Here is a 15849-nt window from a genome sequence, read left to right on the forward strand (position 1 = left end):
GTGGAGTGAATGTCACCCTTTATGGACACAGGGCTTCAGTTTTACCTGCTTTTATTTAAATATATTAAATAACTGGAAAAGGTTTCACAATGATTCCAACATACCAGCCAAAGAGAGATTGGGGCATTTGCAACGCTTCTCATGATCAGTGTTGGCAGGTTTCTAGCTGGCAGATACTTTGAGTGGAGGGATCATCAATGTTTGGCATCACATTTCTATATTAGGTGTTAGTTCACAAGGGGCAACCCAAATCAACAGAATGACACAAAGGGCAAGTCAGCAATTACCAAAAAGAATAGGGAATTATAAAGATGGATAGTCCCTCATTACATGTAAGCACAGGAATACTTGGCCTTCGCCTAGAAGCCCTGAAATTAATGCTTCATTCTTTATACCCTGTCACCTTTTGCTCTGATATGGAAGGGAAACAAATTAAAGTAATAAGAATTAGAAAACTTACTTGGCTTGGAAGGCATTGTTGGTTCCCCTGTGGTCAAGGTCGTGACATAAACATCCCACAATCAACGCTAAAATTTCAATTTCAGTCAGAATCTCCTGAAACCCTGCTGTCTGAGAACAGAAAAAATAACTATCAGAAGTAGGAAGGATAGATAATGTTAGTCCATCGAGTAACAGTCATCTCTGTTTTGAAACCACCATCCTTTAAATAAGGACAAGATAAATGCTTTATTGTCATATTATGTTCACTGCTGTATGCTAGATGGTTGGTGGAATAGATAATGTCCTTGTAGTGATCTATTATTATCTCTGTCACATTTTTAATACTCTCTTCCCCAGTACCCAGAAGGTGCAGTGGGAAAAGAGCTGAAAATAAAAACAATCCTTACATACTAAGATGAGAAGCTGAAATTACACATGTGAAAAACATAAAACAAAATCTGTTTCATTTTAAAATTACTGTTAAGTAGACAGAGACTTCTTAGATCCTGAGGTGCTGTATTAGTTGTACATTGTTGGAGACAACTTACAAGCTAAATCAAAGGAGGCTTAAAAGAGAGAAGCTAAATATCAGCTATGCAAATACTAAAGCAGTCAGAGACTGTTTTGTTCACTGCAACAAAGGAGATTAGAAACAACGTTCCATGATTTTAGGTGGAAACACCTTGAATAGCATAATTCTATTAGAAATACCCTGCATGAGTTTGAGAGGAGATTTTTCTTAAATAAAGCACAGGAATTCTTCAGCGATAAAACTGATATGGTAGATATGAGAAATACAGAATGTACTTAAGACAAAATCATGGCCACCTTAGCTCACATGTGCTGGGTTTTGTTTGTTTGTTTTTGTTTTTTTTAAACTTCAGATTTCTGCCTTGGGTTGGATTTGAACTCTGAGTGTCTGGGACAATGCTTAGATTCATCAGTTATAATGCACCATTGGCCCCAGTTAGGTCCTGTCCCAAATATGCTGGTGTGAAGAGAAGAGGAGGTGATGCAGGAAACCCCTCCTGACACTAGAATTCCCCTGCAGGGAGGTAGCAATACAGTAGTTTGTCTGCCTGAGCAGCCTGAGACCAGCAGAGGAGGTACTAGCATTGCTGACCTTGCAAAATTTCCCCAAGGGGTATGCCTGCGTTGTTGGGTGTGCCATTGGCAGACCACTGTGCTTTGAAGAGCTACGCTAGAAGGACTGCATGATATCCTTTTTCTAAAGATACAGCAGAACTCACTGATGAATTTGCTCCCACACAGCACTCTTGGAGATATTATGCCTGCTTCTGCCCTGCGCCAGCATAATGTCTTCAGACACCTCGTTGCATTCTGTACTACCCCATTCCCTCAGAGCCTGTGTCCCTAAGAGGAATAATTTGGTCCTCAGATTTTGAAAAAGCACAAGGTAATATTGATGCCAAAAATGACAGGCTAAGCTAGGAAGTCATGATATGGGGCCTGACTTTCAGCAATGCTGAGCACCAAGAAATTTAACTGAAGTCCATGGGAGCGACAGATGCTCAGCACTTCTGCATAATCAGCTCCATAGAATGCAAAATAGTTTGATGGATAGCGGAGTATCTCAGAGAAGGGAAATAAGCAATTCTCACTGCGAATTTCTCCAATCAAAAGAGGTTAGCAACAGAGAAGACCAGATATTGATTTCATCAGTTGACCTTTGTCAGGAAGATGCATTATGCAAATAATTTTATTGAGAATATGGTATGTAAAATACAAAAGTTTGCTAATAAGGCTAAAAGCAGAGTTGTGTCCACTAAGGAGGAACAAGACAATCAGATTCAGAGAGATTTTGAGCTTTTAGTTGACAGGGTCAGTAAATGGAAAATGCAGTTTAATACAGGTAACTATTTAAAAAAAGACAAGGGGTGTGAGGAGGAATAACAAAATATAGAGTATGTTTTAGACCGAGTGTACTGACCCAGGATAAGGATTTATTGGTTACTATAAAAAAAAATCCTTGGAGCCATCGACTCAGTGTACCACTGCAGTAATAAAGGCAAGCAGGATACTGGGATGCATCAGCAAAGGGACAGAGTACAAATCAAAACACCAGGTAGAGCTTATCTAGAATTCTGTGTTCAGTTCGGATTTCAATAGCTCTAGAGCACAGAACCTCAAAAACTCAAGGTGATTTTGGTTATTATAAGGAAACACTTACGGAGGCTTTATTTATTCAAGAACAGAAATCTCTGACAAACTAGGGTGGCTCATTTAATGAAGGAATTAAAACAACTGCTTACAATTGTTGAAAAGTAAGGGATACTTTTTATTTATTTTATATGGTATTTGACTTAGAGGACTACATTTATGGAATAATTGGTAAATATGGCAGCAAAGTGTGTAAATGATGGAAAGAAGTTTTAATGGAGGAACAGGAAACAAAACACAAACCAAGAAAGCAATAGGGCAAAGTGCACAGCTTTTCATCAGACAGAAATATGTAACCATTACTTAATCTCTGATGATGCTCTGGAGTAACTAAACATAAATGGCTAGATCAGAATCAGTGGTGTGAGGCAGTACAGGCCATATGAGACCCTTGTAAGTTACACACTTGATTCCACTGGTTGGTTGTGCCACTCTAGGAGAAACCTATATTTTCATGACAGGTGGAGTGCTCTGTTACATCAATATACCAAGTAAGGTATGAATTGCAATCTAAATGCTATGTTGTCTACACCCCAGTGATACCAGCAAAAATACCAAGGGGAGGCCTTCTGTGAAGGCAAAACTGAAATGGTTTGTGTCTGCAAATATCTTACGTGCACCTTTAATATTATAACAAAGATGTTCATGGATGCTATCCAGAAAACATCTTTTCTACTTTTCTCATTTGTCTTTGGGAAAAAATACCTTCATGGTGGTGTTACAATGCAGAGGCTGCATGTGCTTTCTGCCACCTGCCATGAATCAGTTTTGCTGTTCCTTATGCTCCCTTTCGACCTGATTCAAATCCTGCTGAAGTCAATGAAAAGACTCCTATTGATTTCAACGGGCATTGGATCATGTTTTTAAACAGACATTCTCAAGTTACACCACCCCTTGCACTTTGTAAAATTAGTCACAACAGCTTTGAATGTGCTCTAGCAGACCACGGTCACGCCCACACTCTTCCATGGTGTCACATGTACTCTCATGTTTACTCCTCCTGCATCCAATACAGATACTGCCAGTTCTCTTGCCCAACATCTTTTATTAAATAACATGTTTTAGTCACTCTTGACTTCTGCTCTTGACATGTTAAACAGAACACTTGCGTATTTTAGCATGCCACACTGTACAGCATAAAATACTGCACTAGTGAGAGTAGGCGGGATGGGTCTTTTCCATAGCCAGATAACCTGTATATTTGGGAAATTCAAGAAAGAGGCAGACTGTTTTTAAGCAATGGTAGTTAAAATGGTACATGTTCTTTAAAAGACACTTTAATATCTTACTTTAAAACATTTTTATTTTTTTAAACCTGTTCAAAATATCCTTTATCCACAGGAGGTGGGAGGGTGGTATTTATATGTAGGGGCATTTGTACTGGAAAATTTCATACACAGATCTTGAAAGATCCATGAGCACGAGAATCAGCCAATTGAAGAACAAACAAAAAATAGTATGTGACTGAAATGACCAATCACACAACAGAAATAGCAAATTTTGACTAGTTCAGTGGCAGCTAGTAACGAGGGGAGCAGCAAGTCAGCTTGGCATGCTTTCCTCTCAAACCAGTGAAGTAAGAAAAATTCACATACTGACCACGGAGGGGGAGACTAATGGTGGCTGAAGAATATCTGCAAGCAGCGTGGGGAGTCAGAGCCACAAAGGAAATATGCATATGAACTGGGATCAACTGGAAAGAGAAGAGGCAAGGGAAGGTATAGCTCATCCCATCATAAGAGATAATGCATGAGTGACAAAATGTGTCTGAGTGGGTTTCAGTGCTGCTAAGTGAGGAGAGGCGCAAAGCCAACGGAAAGTGCAGTAAGAGGTAGTGTGGCGGGAAAAGGTGGCTATGCGATAGCATCTGCTTCACAGCTACAATAAGGGAAGTCAACCCATGTCTCTGAGAGGATTCAGAGGAGCCCAAGAGAGTTCAGTTTCCCCACACATAACATTTCAGTGCCATTTGGGTCTCTAGTGCCCCTAAACACCTTCACCCATGTGCTGAATTAATGTTGATAAATGCAAAGTAATGCTCATTGGAAAGCATAATCCCAACTATACATATAAAATGATGGGGTCTAAATTAGCTGTTCCCACTCAAGAAAGAGATCTTGGAGTCATTGTGGATAGTTATTTGAAAACATCCACTCAATGTGCAGTGGCAGTCAAAAAAGCAAACAGACTGCTAGGAATAATTAAGAAAGGGATAGATAATAGGACAGAAACTATCATGTTGCTTTGTATAAATCCATGGTATACCCACATCCGATGAAGTGAGCTGTAGCTCACGAAAGCTCATGCTCAAATAAATTGGTTAGTATCTAAGGTGCCACAAGTACTCCTTTTCTTTTTGCGAATACAGACTAACACAGCTGTTACTCTGAAACCTGTCATCTTGAATACTGTGTGCAGATGTGGTTGTCCCATCTCAAAAAAGAAATATTGGAAAAGGTTCAGAAAACAGCAACAAAAATGATTAGGGATATGGAACGGCTTCTGTATGAGGAGAGATTGATAAGACTGGGACTTTTCAGCTTGGAAAAGAGATGACTAAGGGGAGATACGATTGAGGTCTATAAAATCATGACTGGTGTAGAGAGAAAGTAGATAAGGAAGTGTTGTTTACTACTTCTCATAACACAAGAACTTGGGGTCACCAAATGAAATTAATAGGCAGCAGGTTTAAACAAATAAAAGGAAGTATTTCTTCACACAATGCACAGTCAACCTGTGGAACTCCTTGCCAGAGGATGTTGTGAAGGCCAAGACTATAACAGGGTTCAAAAAAGAACAGCTAAATTCATGGAGGATAGGTCCATCAATGGCTATTAGCCCAGATGGGCAGGAATGGTATCCCTAGCCTCTGTTTGCCAGGAGCTGGGAATGAGCAACAGGGGATGGATCACTTGATGATTACCTGTTCTGTTCATTCCCTCTGGGGCACCTGGCACTGGCCACTGCTGGAAGACAGGATACTGGGCTAGATGGACCTTTGGCCTGACCCAGTAGGGCCGTTCTTATGTATATCTATGTTTAGACACTAGCACATTGTAGTAAGACCTGTTGAGAACTTTACTTTGCAGAGTATTGACTCTATAGACCGTAAAGCCTAAATATCATATCAGTGTTATGTGATTTAAGAAGCCATCAGCTTTCTTGGCCTGCTGTGCCAATGTCACATGAAGAGTCTTATCCTTCAGGGTACTAAGTGCTTTCAACTCCCATCCATTTCAGTGGGAGTTGCAGATGCCCAGAACCTTCCAGTGGGTGCTCTGCACCCTGCAGGATTGGACTCTGTCTACATTTCAAAAAGGCTGGTCTAAACGCCAAAGAAGATTCTAAACATGAAGCATCCATAAGAATAGAATAACTTGACTATTATTAAATGGTTGCTCCTGAATTGTAGATAAATCGCCTTTAAAATGTCAGTTTCAATAACATAGTTACAAGAGCAGAGGAAGCATCTGAAAAATACTGTCTTTTTTTAAGATTGCTCTCCTACAACAAAGAATAACAAAGGTCCCTTTAAAAAAAGTATAAATAAAATAGCTAGTGACCTGGCAATACGATGTGCCAAGTTTTAGTCCAAAGAAAATGTCCATGGCTGAGTTATAAACCACTGAAAATTGGAGTTTTATAATGGAAAACTGATGTCATAATAAATGGTCCTCGGCTTAACACAAGGTTTGATTGAATTCAAGGATTCAGCCTGCATCATAAATGCAGGAGTACAGATTTAGCAATTTACTAATAGTAGCAATAGCTCAAGAATAAATTCAACTTTTTATTTAATCAAAAATCTTGTCATGGAATACATAAATAGGATATTTCACTTAATAAAAACATTTAATTTAAAAACAGTATTATGGTAGGAGGATGTCTGCTTTGCACATAATGCAGGAAGACAGAGAGTCTCCCCCACTTTTTAAATTTACGTGTAGAGAGGAAAAATACATAGCTATGGATGATGGTGTAATAGAATTTATTTTCACCAGAACAGGAATGACCCATAACTCATGAGTGGCAGAGCTTAAAGTGAGTTATGGAGGTCATTCTTTCATGTGAGGAAATGAATCGCATTACGCCTTGCCCCACTTTTATGTGTTTTTGTTATTAGCACACTGGATGCGACTTTAATTATCTTTTGCTTTCCTTTTTACTTTTTAAAATAAATAGTGATGAAGGGTGTGTCCGATGAAGGTTACAAAGTTAGGGCCTGATCCTGTGACCTGTTCTCATGCCATATGCATGAGTAGTCTCACTGATGTCAGTGGGAGTATTCATGAGTTAGAAATACAACAGTGTGGTATGACTGGTATGCACCCCGCACTGGCTAACTGGAAGTAGCAAGCTAAGGCACCTGATTGCACCTGGGCCTGGCCTGAATGAAGATGGAGCTAAGTGGGGGAAGGAGCTGGATGGTGCGCATAAAGTGTGGCCGTGCTTCTCACACCTCTCACTGGCTGGGAACGGCGAACCACAGCCACTGGGAGCTGCAGACAGCCGTGCCTGCGGACAGTCAATGTAAACACTGTCTTGCAGCCCACCGTGGATTACCCTGATGGGCCGCGTGTGTTAGGTTGCCGAACCGCTGGCATAAAGGGATGAAGCCCAGGTCAGAAAGCGGCTGCCGGGGGAGAGGGGCCCAGAACTCTGCACTACCTTTCGAGTTGCTAGAGAGTGAAGGAAGGGCATGGAGAGGTAAGTGTGCAGTAAGCCGTGCGAGAAACTGTGGAAAACGGCTTGAAGAAAGACTAAGGTAGAAAAAAGTCCCAGGAGGCAGTGAGGAGTCTAAGGGCTGGTCTTCACTATGGGGAGATCAATGCTGCTGCAATGCAGCCGGCGTCAATTTAGCGGGTCTAGTGAAAACCTGCTAAATCGACGGCAGAGCGCTCTTCAGTCAACCACGGTACTCCAGCTTCCTGAGAAGAGTAAGGGAGGTATATGGTCTTGGGATGCATCAGGCAAAGTATTTCCAATAGAGATAAGGAGGTGTTAGTATCGTTATACAAGGCACTGGTGAGACCTTATCTGGAATATTGTGTACAGTTCTGGTCTCCCATGTTTAAGAAGGATGAATTCAAACTGGAACAGGTACAGAGAAGAGCTACTAGGATGATCTGAGGAATGGAAAACCTGTCTTATGAAAGGAGACTCAAAGAGCTTGGCTTGTTTAGCCTAACCAAAAGAAGGCTGAGAGGAGATATGATTGCTCTCTATAAATATATCAGAGGGATAAATACCATGGAGGGAGAAGAATTATTTACGCTCAGTACCAATGTGGACACAAGAACAAATGGATATAAACTGGCCATCAGGAAGTTTAGACTTGAAATTAGATGAAGGTTTCTAACCATCAGAGGAGTAAAGTTCTGGAAGCAGTGGGGGCAAAAGACATTAGAGAACCTTTTGCAACAGAAATCTAGAACTACGAATTTACTTGGAAGTGCCTTTGGATATTTAACATGTAATTTTTATGTATTCTGTTCGAATACCAGTTCATAATTAGGAACAACTTCAGACTAAAGGTAGGACCTCTATAAACAATTCAGGCTTGGATTTTCAAAGGCACCTAAGAGTTAGGTGCCCAAATCCCATTGAAATATGATGTGCACAATCTGCAGTCTGTTAAACCCTCCTTATTGTCCCCAGTTTGAATTAATAATAAACTGTTCACCCTATGTCAGAAAATCAGATTGCTGACGACATAAAGATAGATTTTAAATCCGCATCACATCTGCATTTAAACAAACAGACAGCAGTGTGTTCCAAATGTGTGTGCTGTGGTATTTTGTCATTAGTGTTGAACAGCATTTCCCTAGTTCAGGGCCGCTGGAAGCACCAGCATAAATTTTATTTATGTGTGTGTGCACACGCATGTGCTTTTTCACTCTGCTACCAGTGAGTTTTGTAAAATTCTAAGATTCCATAAGGTGCTATGTAAGCTTTAAGGCAGAGGGGAAATAATACAATTTCTTCTGGTCAGCTCAGATACAGTTATATGAAGGTGTGTATATAATAAAACTGTGATGGACAGCAGGCAACATAATTATCTAAAATTACCACAGCTAAAGAGCAAGTTAATGAGACAACCATTCAATGCATGAATACTGATTTCAAGAGGAAAACTACGCTTAGTCTTGAGAAAAAGGATAACAGAAACTAATCATAATTGACATACTACTAAAGTATTGTTTGACCTTTGTCCCTTTGAATCTGACCTTATTTTTGAAAATATAAGTATCTTTAAAAGTCAAGCAAGCCTTCAAGATCATTTCGAAGTCACTGTCTTCTAAGTCTGGCATGATCTTCCTTTTGACCCTTTTTGTAATATAGAAAATTAGCTACATTGACTTGGGCCTGATAGGTACTGATATTAGTGGGGTTTTTTTTAAATTTAGTTAAAACATTTATGCTTCAATCAACAATGTTTCTGGCATATTGGCACAGACAACCCTGAAAGTTTTTTGGAAGACAACATACTAGTTTTTTAAGTATAAAATATTTTTAAAGCTCTCCTATACATCTGCTTGTATAGTACCTCAGCACCTTGCATATAATCATGAATTTATCCTCTCAGCATCCTTGAGAGGTAGGGAATTATTTTTCCCATTTTAGAAATGGGGAAACAGAGGCACAGAGAAATTAAGTGACTTGCCTATGGTTACACAGAGAGCCTCTGCCAGAACCAGAAACTCATCCCAGTCTGGTACCTTATACACAAGACTAACCTTCCTCCCTAGCCAAATTGAGGCACCCAGTCCTGTTCTCAGTGAAATAAACATCAAAGTTGGCACAAACTCACTGTAAACACAATCCCATTGCACCACTTGTTTAGCAGTTTGCACAGTCATTTTTGCATTTTTCTGATTGACCATGATGAGCATGGTTTGAAAAATTTAGATGGGTTGGGTTCATATATTTTTCTTAGACAATGTTTGAGAGGATTCTGAGACCTGATGTCAAGTCTTTAAAGAAAGCAAGATCTATATTCGCCACCCACCCTCTCCTCGTGCCCATTTAATCATCTCTAGAAGAAAAGAAGCTACCTGATAGAGTGGAATATTTTTTTCCCCACACAAAAAAGCAGCATATCGGAAACTTGGCATTAGAGCACCACTCAGAGGACAGTTTATATGACATTTGTGGCACTTGCTGAGAAAAGGGGCACAAAAACTGGTAGCATTTGCTAGAAATACACAGAATTTAATTCAGTCCAATTTCAAATGATAAAGCAGTTAGCCCTGGCTTTGGTTTTACTTCTCAGGCATGTATCAGTGGCTTGTCTGGCATCTTGTTGTCCTTTCTCACCATGAAAAATGAAATTTGAAAAACTACTGCTTCCCTGCATATTATCAACTTGGCTGTGAAGTTTAGCATAAGGTTCATACACTGTGTCTAATGCCACAACATTTCAGATACAGAAAAGTGCTCTTGTACATTTGCCTGTGGAAACCATTTTAATTCTATTTATCTGAACAACTTATTTCCAGCTATAAGAATACTAAGAGTGACTGCCATTCTCTGTCTTCCATAGGCCTTTCTCCCCACTGAACCTCTCTATTTACTTCCTCTCATGGTGAGTACTGAAACAGCTCTCTCTTATGGAATGCTGCGTTGTTTGGTGGTCTGATACATGGCTGTGAGCCAGGAGACGGAGTTCTAATTCTGGCTGTATTAGTGACTCTCTCTTTATTTTTCTGCCTCACTTTGCACATCTGTGTAACAGGGATATTAATACTTACCTATCTCAAAGGAGAGTTGTGGGGATCCATTTTAGATCATATTTGCGCAGCATGTGTATGAACATGTAAAGTGCTAAGGACCTGATCCAATGTCCACTGAAGTCAATGGAAAGACTTCAGTGGGCACTGGATCAGGCCCAGTCTAATCCATTTACAGGACAAGTTATGCAGCCTCCTCTGACAACACTGCCAGTCGCAACATCGTTGATGCAAATGGTGTTTTATAGACTGGCAGGTGGTAGGAGTCTTGAAAAGCGGTAATGCTCACATGCCCTCCCTCTCCCTTTAGAAAACAAGTACACAGTCTTTGAGATGCGCCTGGTTTCCAGCAAAGCCCTTGCTTGCTAATTTCCACAAATAAGCCCAGGATTCTCCAAAATGGAGATGTGTTGGAATGTACCATGAAACTTGTGTGGTTTGATTTTTTTATATATATTATTGTCAACAAAATGCAATGAATCAGTTTAATTCTTGGATTTGCAGGTTTCTGTCTGGTGCCTTACTAATCTACTTTTACATACCATGAATTTCATGTCAGATTTCACCACTTAGAATTCTCTCATCTCAGTATGTGACACGTTCCATCCAGTTCTTTTACTTATTCTTCTGCAAATATTTGGATGGAGGGAGCCTGTCAACTCCCAACTGATTTATAGACTCGTACAGTGTCTTGAAGAGATGTAAGCGTTTTAATATTGTCCAACAGAGATCTCATTAACACAAAAGTGACTAAATCAGCATATGGCATAGCTATATAAAGAAACTTATGGTAGCCCACCATCAATTTATGGTAGCTCACATTTGCCATAAAAAAAAAATTCAAGTAGAAAAAATACAGATTAAACTTCTATGCATGGCCCTTGATTCGAAGGGATGAATGCTGCTGTAGCTAAGCCACAGGGCAGTGATTCAGAACTCTTGGGTTCTCTTTCTGCCTATGTCAGTGACAGGCTTCCTGTTATGACCCTGGGAAAGTAAACAGGCCAGCATTTTCAACAGTGGCCTGGGCTTTTAGATGCACGAATTTGTGGGTATCCAACGAAGACACTTTGGGTTTGATTTTTCAGTGATTAATCTGAATCCAGTTGGTTAAAGCAAGTCACTCTGTCACCCCAGTTATTGTATTATCTGCTTAATAATATTTGAGTATTGCTTCCAAAATTATGGCTTTGTTAAAAAACAAATTGAAAAACAGCAAAACTAGAAAAAAAAGTTCATAATTTTGTGGGGAGAAAACTTAAAAAATTTCAGTTTCTTTATATTTTTGATAAGAAAAGAAGCAGTAAAATTGTCATTCACTGTGGAAAAATCAGTTTTGCCCAGAAGACAGACAGACATCACTTTTTTCTGCAGAGAAATGTGTTTGTTGCCACAAACAACAACAATTTTGCCCCAGAACAGGTTTGTAAATGTGAAGATATACAATTTCAAATGCAAATATTCATGGAGTGAACACAGGTTGTTTTACCAAGACATGTGCAGCATCTCACATGTTTGTTGGTTTGGATAGATGTATGCTACGGACAGGCAAACCTTTGGAAAATGATGAATGAAACTAGTTATTAGGACAACTTTCTAGCTATTGGTATAGCTTATAATATGAGTCATGCCATGTTCCTAAGGCAAATCTTTAAAGCTATTCACCCTTTATACCCCAAGGCACTTAAAGGGTTAAAAGGTTTAAACATGAACAACTTTTCATAGTCGTCTTTCAGACTACATATGAGGAAATGTTTGCACAAACACTATACTGCAGGACCTTCTCTTAAGGCTCAAGATAAACCAATGAGGCTGTGTTTGGATCCAGATTAGATTTACACTGCAGTTTGAGGCTGAATCAGGGTTCATGTTCAGTTTTGGGAGTTAAATCCCACCACCTGTTAAATTTTAGCTCAAAACAGTGCAAATCTCATGGTGGATCAGTTTCTATTGCCTTGAACAGTAGGGATCTTGCATCTGTTCTCAAAACTTTCCATTATCAAGGCCTGAAATCTTTCAAACAGCTGTTCTTACCAAGGTTTCAGATGCATCTCAACCAGAAAGTAAGCCCCTTCCAGTTTTGGTTCTAACCACAAATCTTAAGAGCAAGTTTGGATCCAGGAATTCAAACTGTATTCTCCTGAAATGAAGGGATTTGGATTTGCAATTTTGACTTTAGGCCATCTGTAGTTTAAAAGGAGAGCAATACAGAAAAATAACTATAGCTACAATCCTTCTCTCTAGAGCCCTGCGCAGATACACAAATGTGTATCCGCATCCGATCCACGATCCACAAAAATTATCTGCGGATATTCGCAGATATCTGTGGATTTGCAGGGCTGTACACTGGGGGCCGGGCTGAGGCTCCGAGACATCCCCCTGCCAGACACCAGTCAGAGAGAGCTGTGTGGGGAGCCTGTGCAGAGTCGCGGACCCTCCACCTGCCCTCGGGCCCCCCCCTCCCCCCACCATGGGCCGGTGGAGAGTCCGCTGTGGCTCCCCATAGCTCCCTGGCTGGGCTCCATGTTGGCCTGGGGGCTGCTTGGGCCCCCCACCCAGGGCAGGTAATGGGTCTGCTGCGGCTTCCCACAGAAGCCATGGCTTCCCGCTTCTTACCGGCGGCTGTGGGAAGCCATGGCGGACCCTCTACCTGCCCAGGGAGTGGGGCCTGAGCAGCCCCCAGGCCAAAATGGTTGTGGACTATTGGCATCAATAAGAGTACTTTATATGCAGAGAGAAGGTTAGACCCTTTGATGGATATCTTTGATGAACAGCAGAAAACAATATGTGGAGGCTGCAGGACCTATTCGGATCCTCTCTAAGGAAACCCATTTTTAAATGGTTTATAAGCCAATATCTCCTATATCTATTTAGATGAAGCTAGGGAAGTAGCTGAATAAGTATCATTGCACCAAATAACCCTGCTGATAGGATTCTACACACTCAGGTTTTTATGACCTCCATGTTCACATGCAGAAATAAATGCAAAATCAAAGATTTCAAAAAAGGAAGACATAGTAAGATCAAAATCTCTAATAAGCTTCCTACTCCAAGATTGTCATCTGTTAATTATTAGTCATTTTAATGTGCCTGTGATATCACTGTTGCTAAAACTCTATAAAACGGGTGCCAAAATTGTGCTCCCTTATTTATTGTACATTGCTATAACATAAATGAATATAATAACTAAAAAATAAACACTGGAAAAGATGTTTAGCCACATAAGACACTGTGATGATAAAAGCTCTTATGAGGGCTGTCCCTTTCGTGGAATACTTACAGTTAACATTGCAAACATTAACTGGCACACATTGAAAGCATGCCTCCAGTTGTGATACAGAACCATTCGATAATTCTTCCTTACTGTCAAAAGCCACCTACACAGTGTCTGAAATGAAAAGTACAAATTGTATCAGGGCTACTAAATGTGTACAAATGGGCATAGCACTGCCAAGACAAAGTGGCAGATATCTCTACAGAGCAGATGGTTACCTCATAGTCAATTTTAAATTTCTGAACCATTCCAAGCTCCATGAACATCCGGAGGGCTGCAGTAATCATGGCATCCACATCGAGTGAAAAGTCATCAAAATGGATATTGTCAATGCCAAGCTCTGACACCAGTGGTATGCTCGCTCCCTAGAAATGACAAAGAGAAAGGGAAACTCCTTGTTCAAAATTCAAGGTTTTTTCCTTTGTCTGATTCTTGGAACAAATTTATTATAAGTCATCGCTGACCTGTAAATACACTCTACTAGATCTAAATTTCAATTTGAACTTTTGTTGCCCTAAGCACATAAGGGGAAAAAAGCTAATCTGAGTAGGAAATATGCTTACTATCAATGCTGGAGCCCATATATAGAATATAGACTATAATAGCTTTCCTCTTTACAGATATTGTAGCAACACAGTATATTCTACTGCAAATTACAATGGTCAAATGCAACAAACATCTGGACAGCCAGCACCTGTGAATTTTAACGGCTACCTTTCAGAAACAGAGAAATAAATACACCATCCTGAAGAGTTTCTCTCGCCAAATTTCCTTACAGCCTGTAGTTGTACAATTGTCCGCTGTTCTATACAGTTTTACTGTATGTTCAGAGAGACAAAAAGGGTAATACAAGATATTTCTAGAGTAAATATTTTTCAAATTTAAACAAAGTTGTTTGGAGCATTCAGTTCATTTTCTAAATACATGACAATAACAGCCTTACATTTTGCTTTTTGTAAATATAACACTATAAATTCATCTTTTTTAAAAAAAAAAGATGACGAGTGAGGGTTTTTTAAATGCAAAATAGTACAACAGTGCATACTATTCTCTGTGCAATTATTGCATTTGTGCACCCAAATCAGTTAAATGTATATGGATACATGTAGCTGTGTAGCAGCTAACTAGCCATTTGCACACAAGTACCAGAATTGCCCATGCAGTCACATTTTTTTGGTGATGATTTAAAAAAAGTGTATGTTTCAATCTTATATCTCCATTTTTTAAAACTCATTGGTCATAAACCTGGAGTGTTAGCAACACACAAAACCTTTTCTTAAACACAAGTGCCTGCTAATGACTTTACACTTGGCTCAAGCTATTCAACCACACCATATAATACGAGATGGTGTGAACTTGCCACAATACAGTACAAATGTTGGAACGTTAAAGTGGCTGGTTAATGGCCAACTAAAATAAAAAGTTATTTTTAATTCCATATCTAACAGAGGGGCGCCAGTAGCACAAAAAATCACCGTGACCTGTGCTAGCTGAAAAGGGTTCACCAATCTAGAACTGAATTGGCAAAGAAAACTGAACCATCTAAATCCTAAAGTCTTTCCAGGACATGGTTGAACTTTGCAGGATACATGTGGGGAAGCTAGCTTTGCTATTGCCTCAGCTATCTCTACTCTGGAAACACGGGACTTCACTTTTCATCAGTTTAGCATCTTCCATAGGAGCAAATCCTGAAATCTTCTGAACCTCTGCCATTTTATATCAATGAGAATTATAGATGCTTGACATCTCTCATGATTTGGCTAATAAGCACTAAAATAATTTTTAAGGTAGAGAAAATGACATTGATTATAAAATGCTGTAGATGTAAAATATGCAGTGTTATTGTAGCCATGTCAGTCCCAGGATACAAGGTGGGTGAGGTAATATATATTATTGGACCAACTTCCATTGGTGACAGAGACAAGCTGTGTAAGCTTGAAAGCTTGTCTCTCTCACCAATAAATATTGGTCCAATAAAAGATATTACCTCACCCACCTTGTCTCTGTAGATGTGAAATTCGGTCATAACTGCTAAGTCTCTGCTATGCTGAATTTAAGGGAGCTAATAGCCAATGTCAAATTTTCTTATGGTTCACTCGTTCTTCAAAGCTTCATCAGGCTGTTTGCGATGTATGTGGAGTTTCATTCCTCCACTGATACATGTATTTGTTATAAATGCACTCTTTGCAAAATGCTGCTGGAAGCATATATCTGGGGTTTTTT

The 15849-nt window shown here is 39.7% G+C and overlaps 1 protein-coding gene across 1 annotated transcript in view; it reads right to left on the reverse strand.

Annotated features, from left to right (window-relative positions):
- PDE11A (phosphodiesterase 11A) overlaps positions 1-15849 on the reverse strand; it is a 211879-nt gene that overhangs the window by 43945 nt on the left and 152085 nt on the right. The window contains exons 11-13 of the mRNA XM_073305996.1: positions 13845-13991; positions 13633-13740; positions 461-570 (exon numbers count right to left, since the gene is read on the reverse strand). Of these exons, the coding sequence (XP_073162097.1) occupies positions 461-570; positions 13633-13740; positions 13845-13991 (365 nt within the window). The remainder of the gene's footprint in view (positions 1-460; positions 571-13632; positions 13741-13844; positions 13992-15849) is intronic.

Source organism: Lepidochelys kempii, chromosome 11 (assembly GCF_965140285.1).
Source record: "Lepidochelys kempii isolate rLepKem1 chromosome 11, rLepKem1.hap1, whole genome shotgun sequence".
NCBI lineage: Eukaryota > Metazoa > Chordata > Testudines > Cheloniidae > Lepidochelys > Lepidochelys kempii.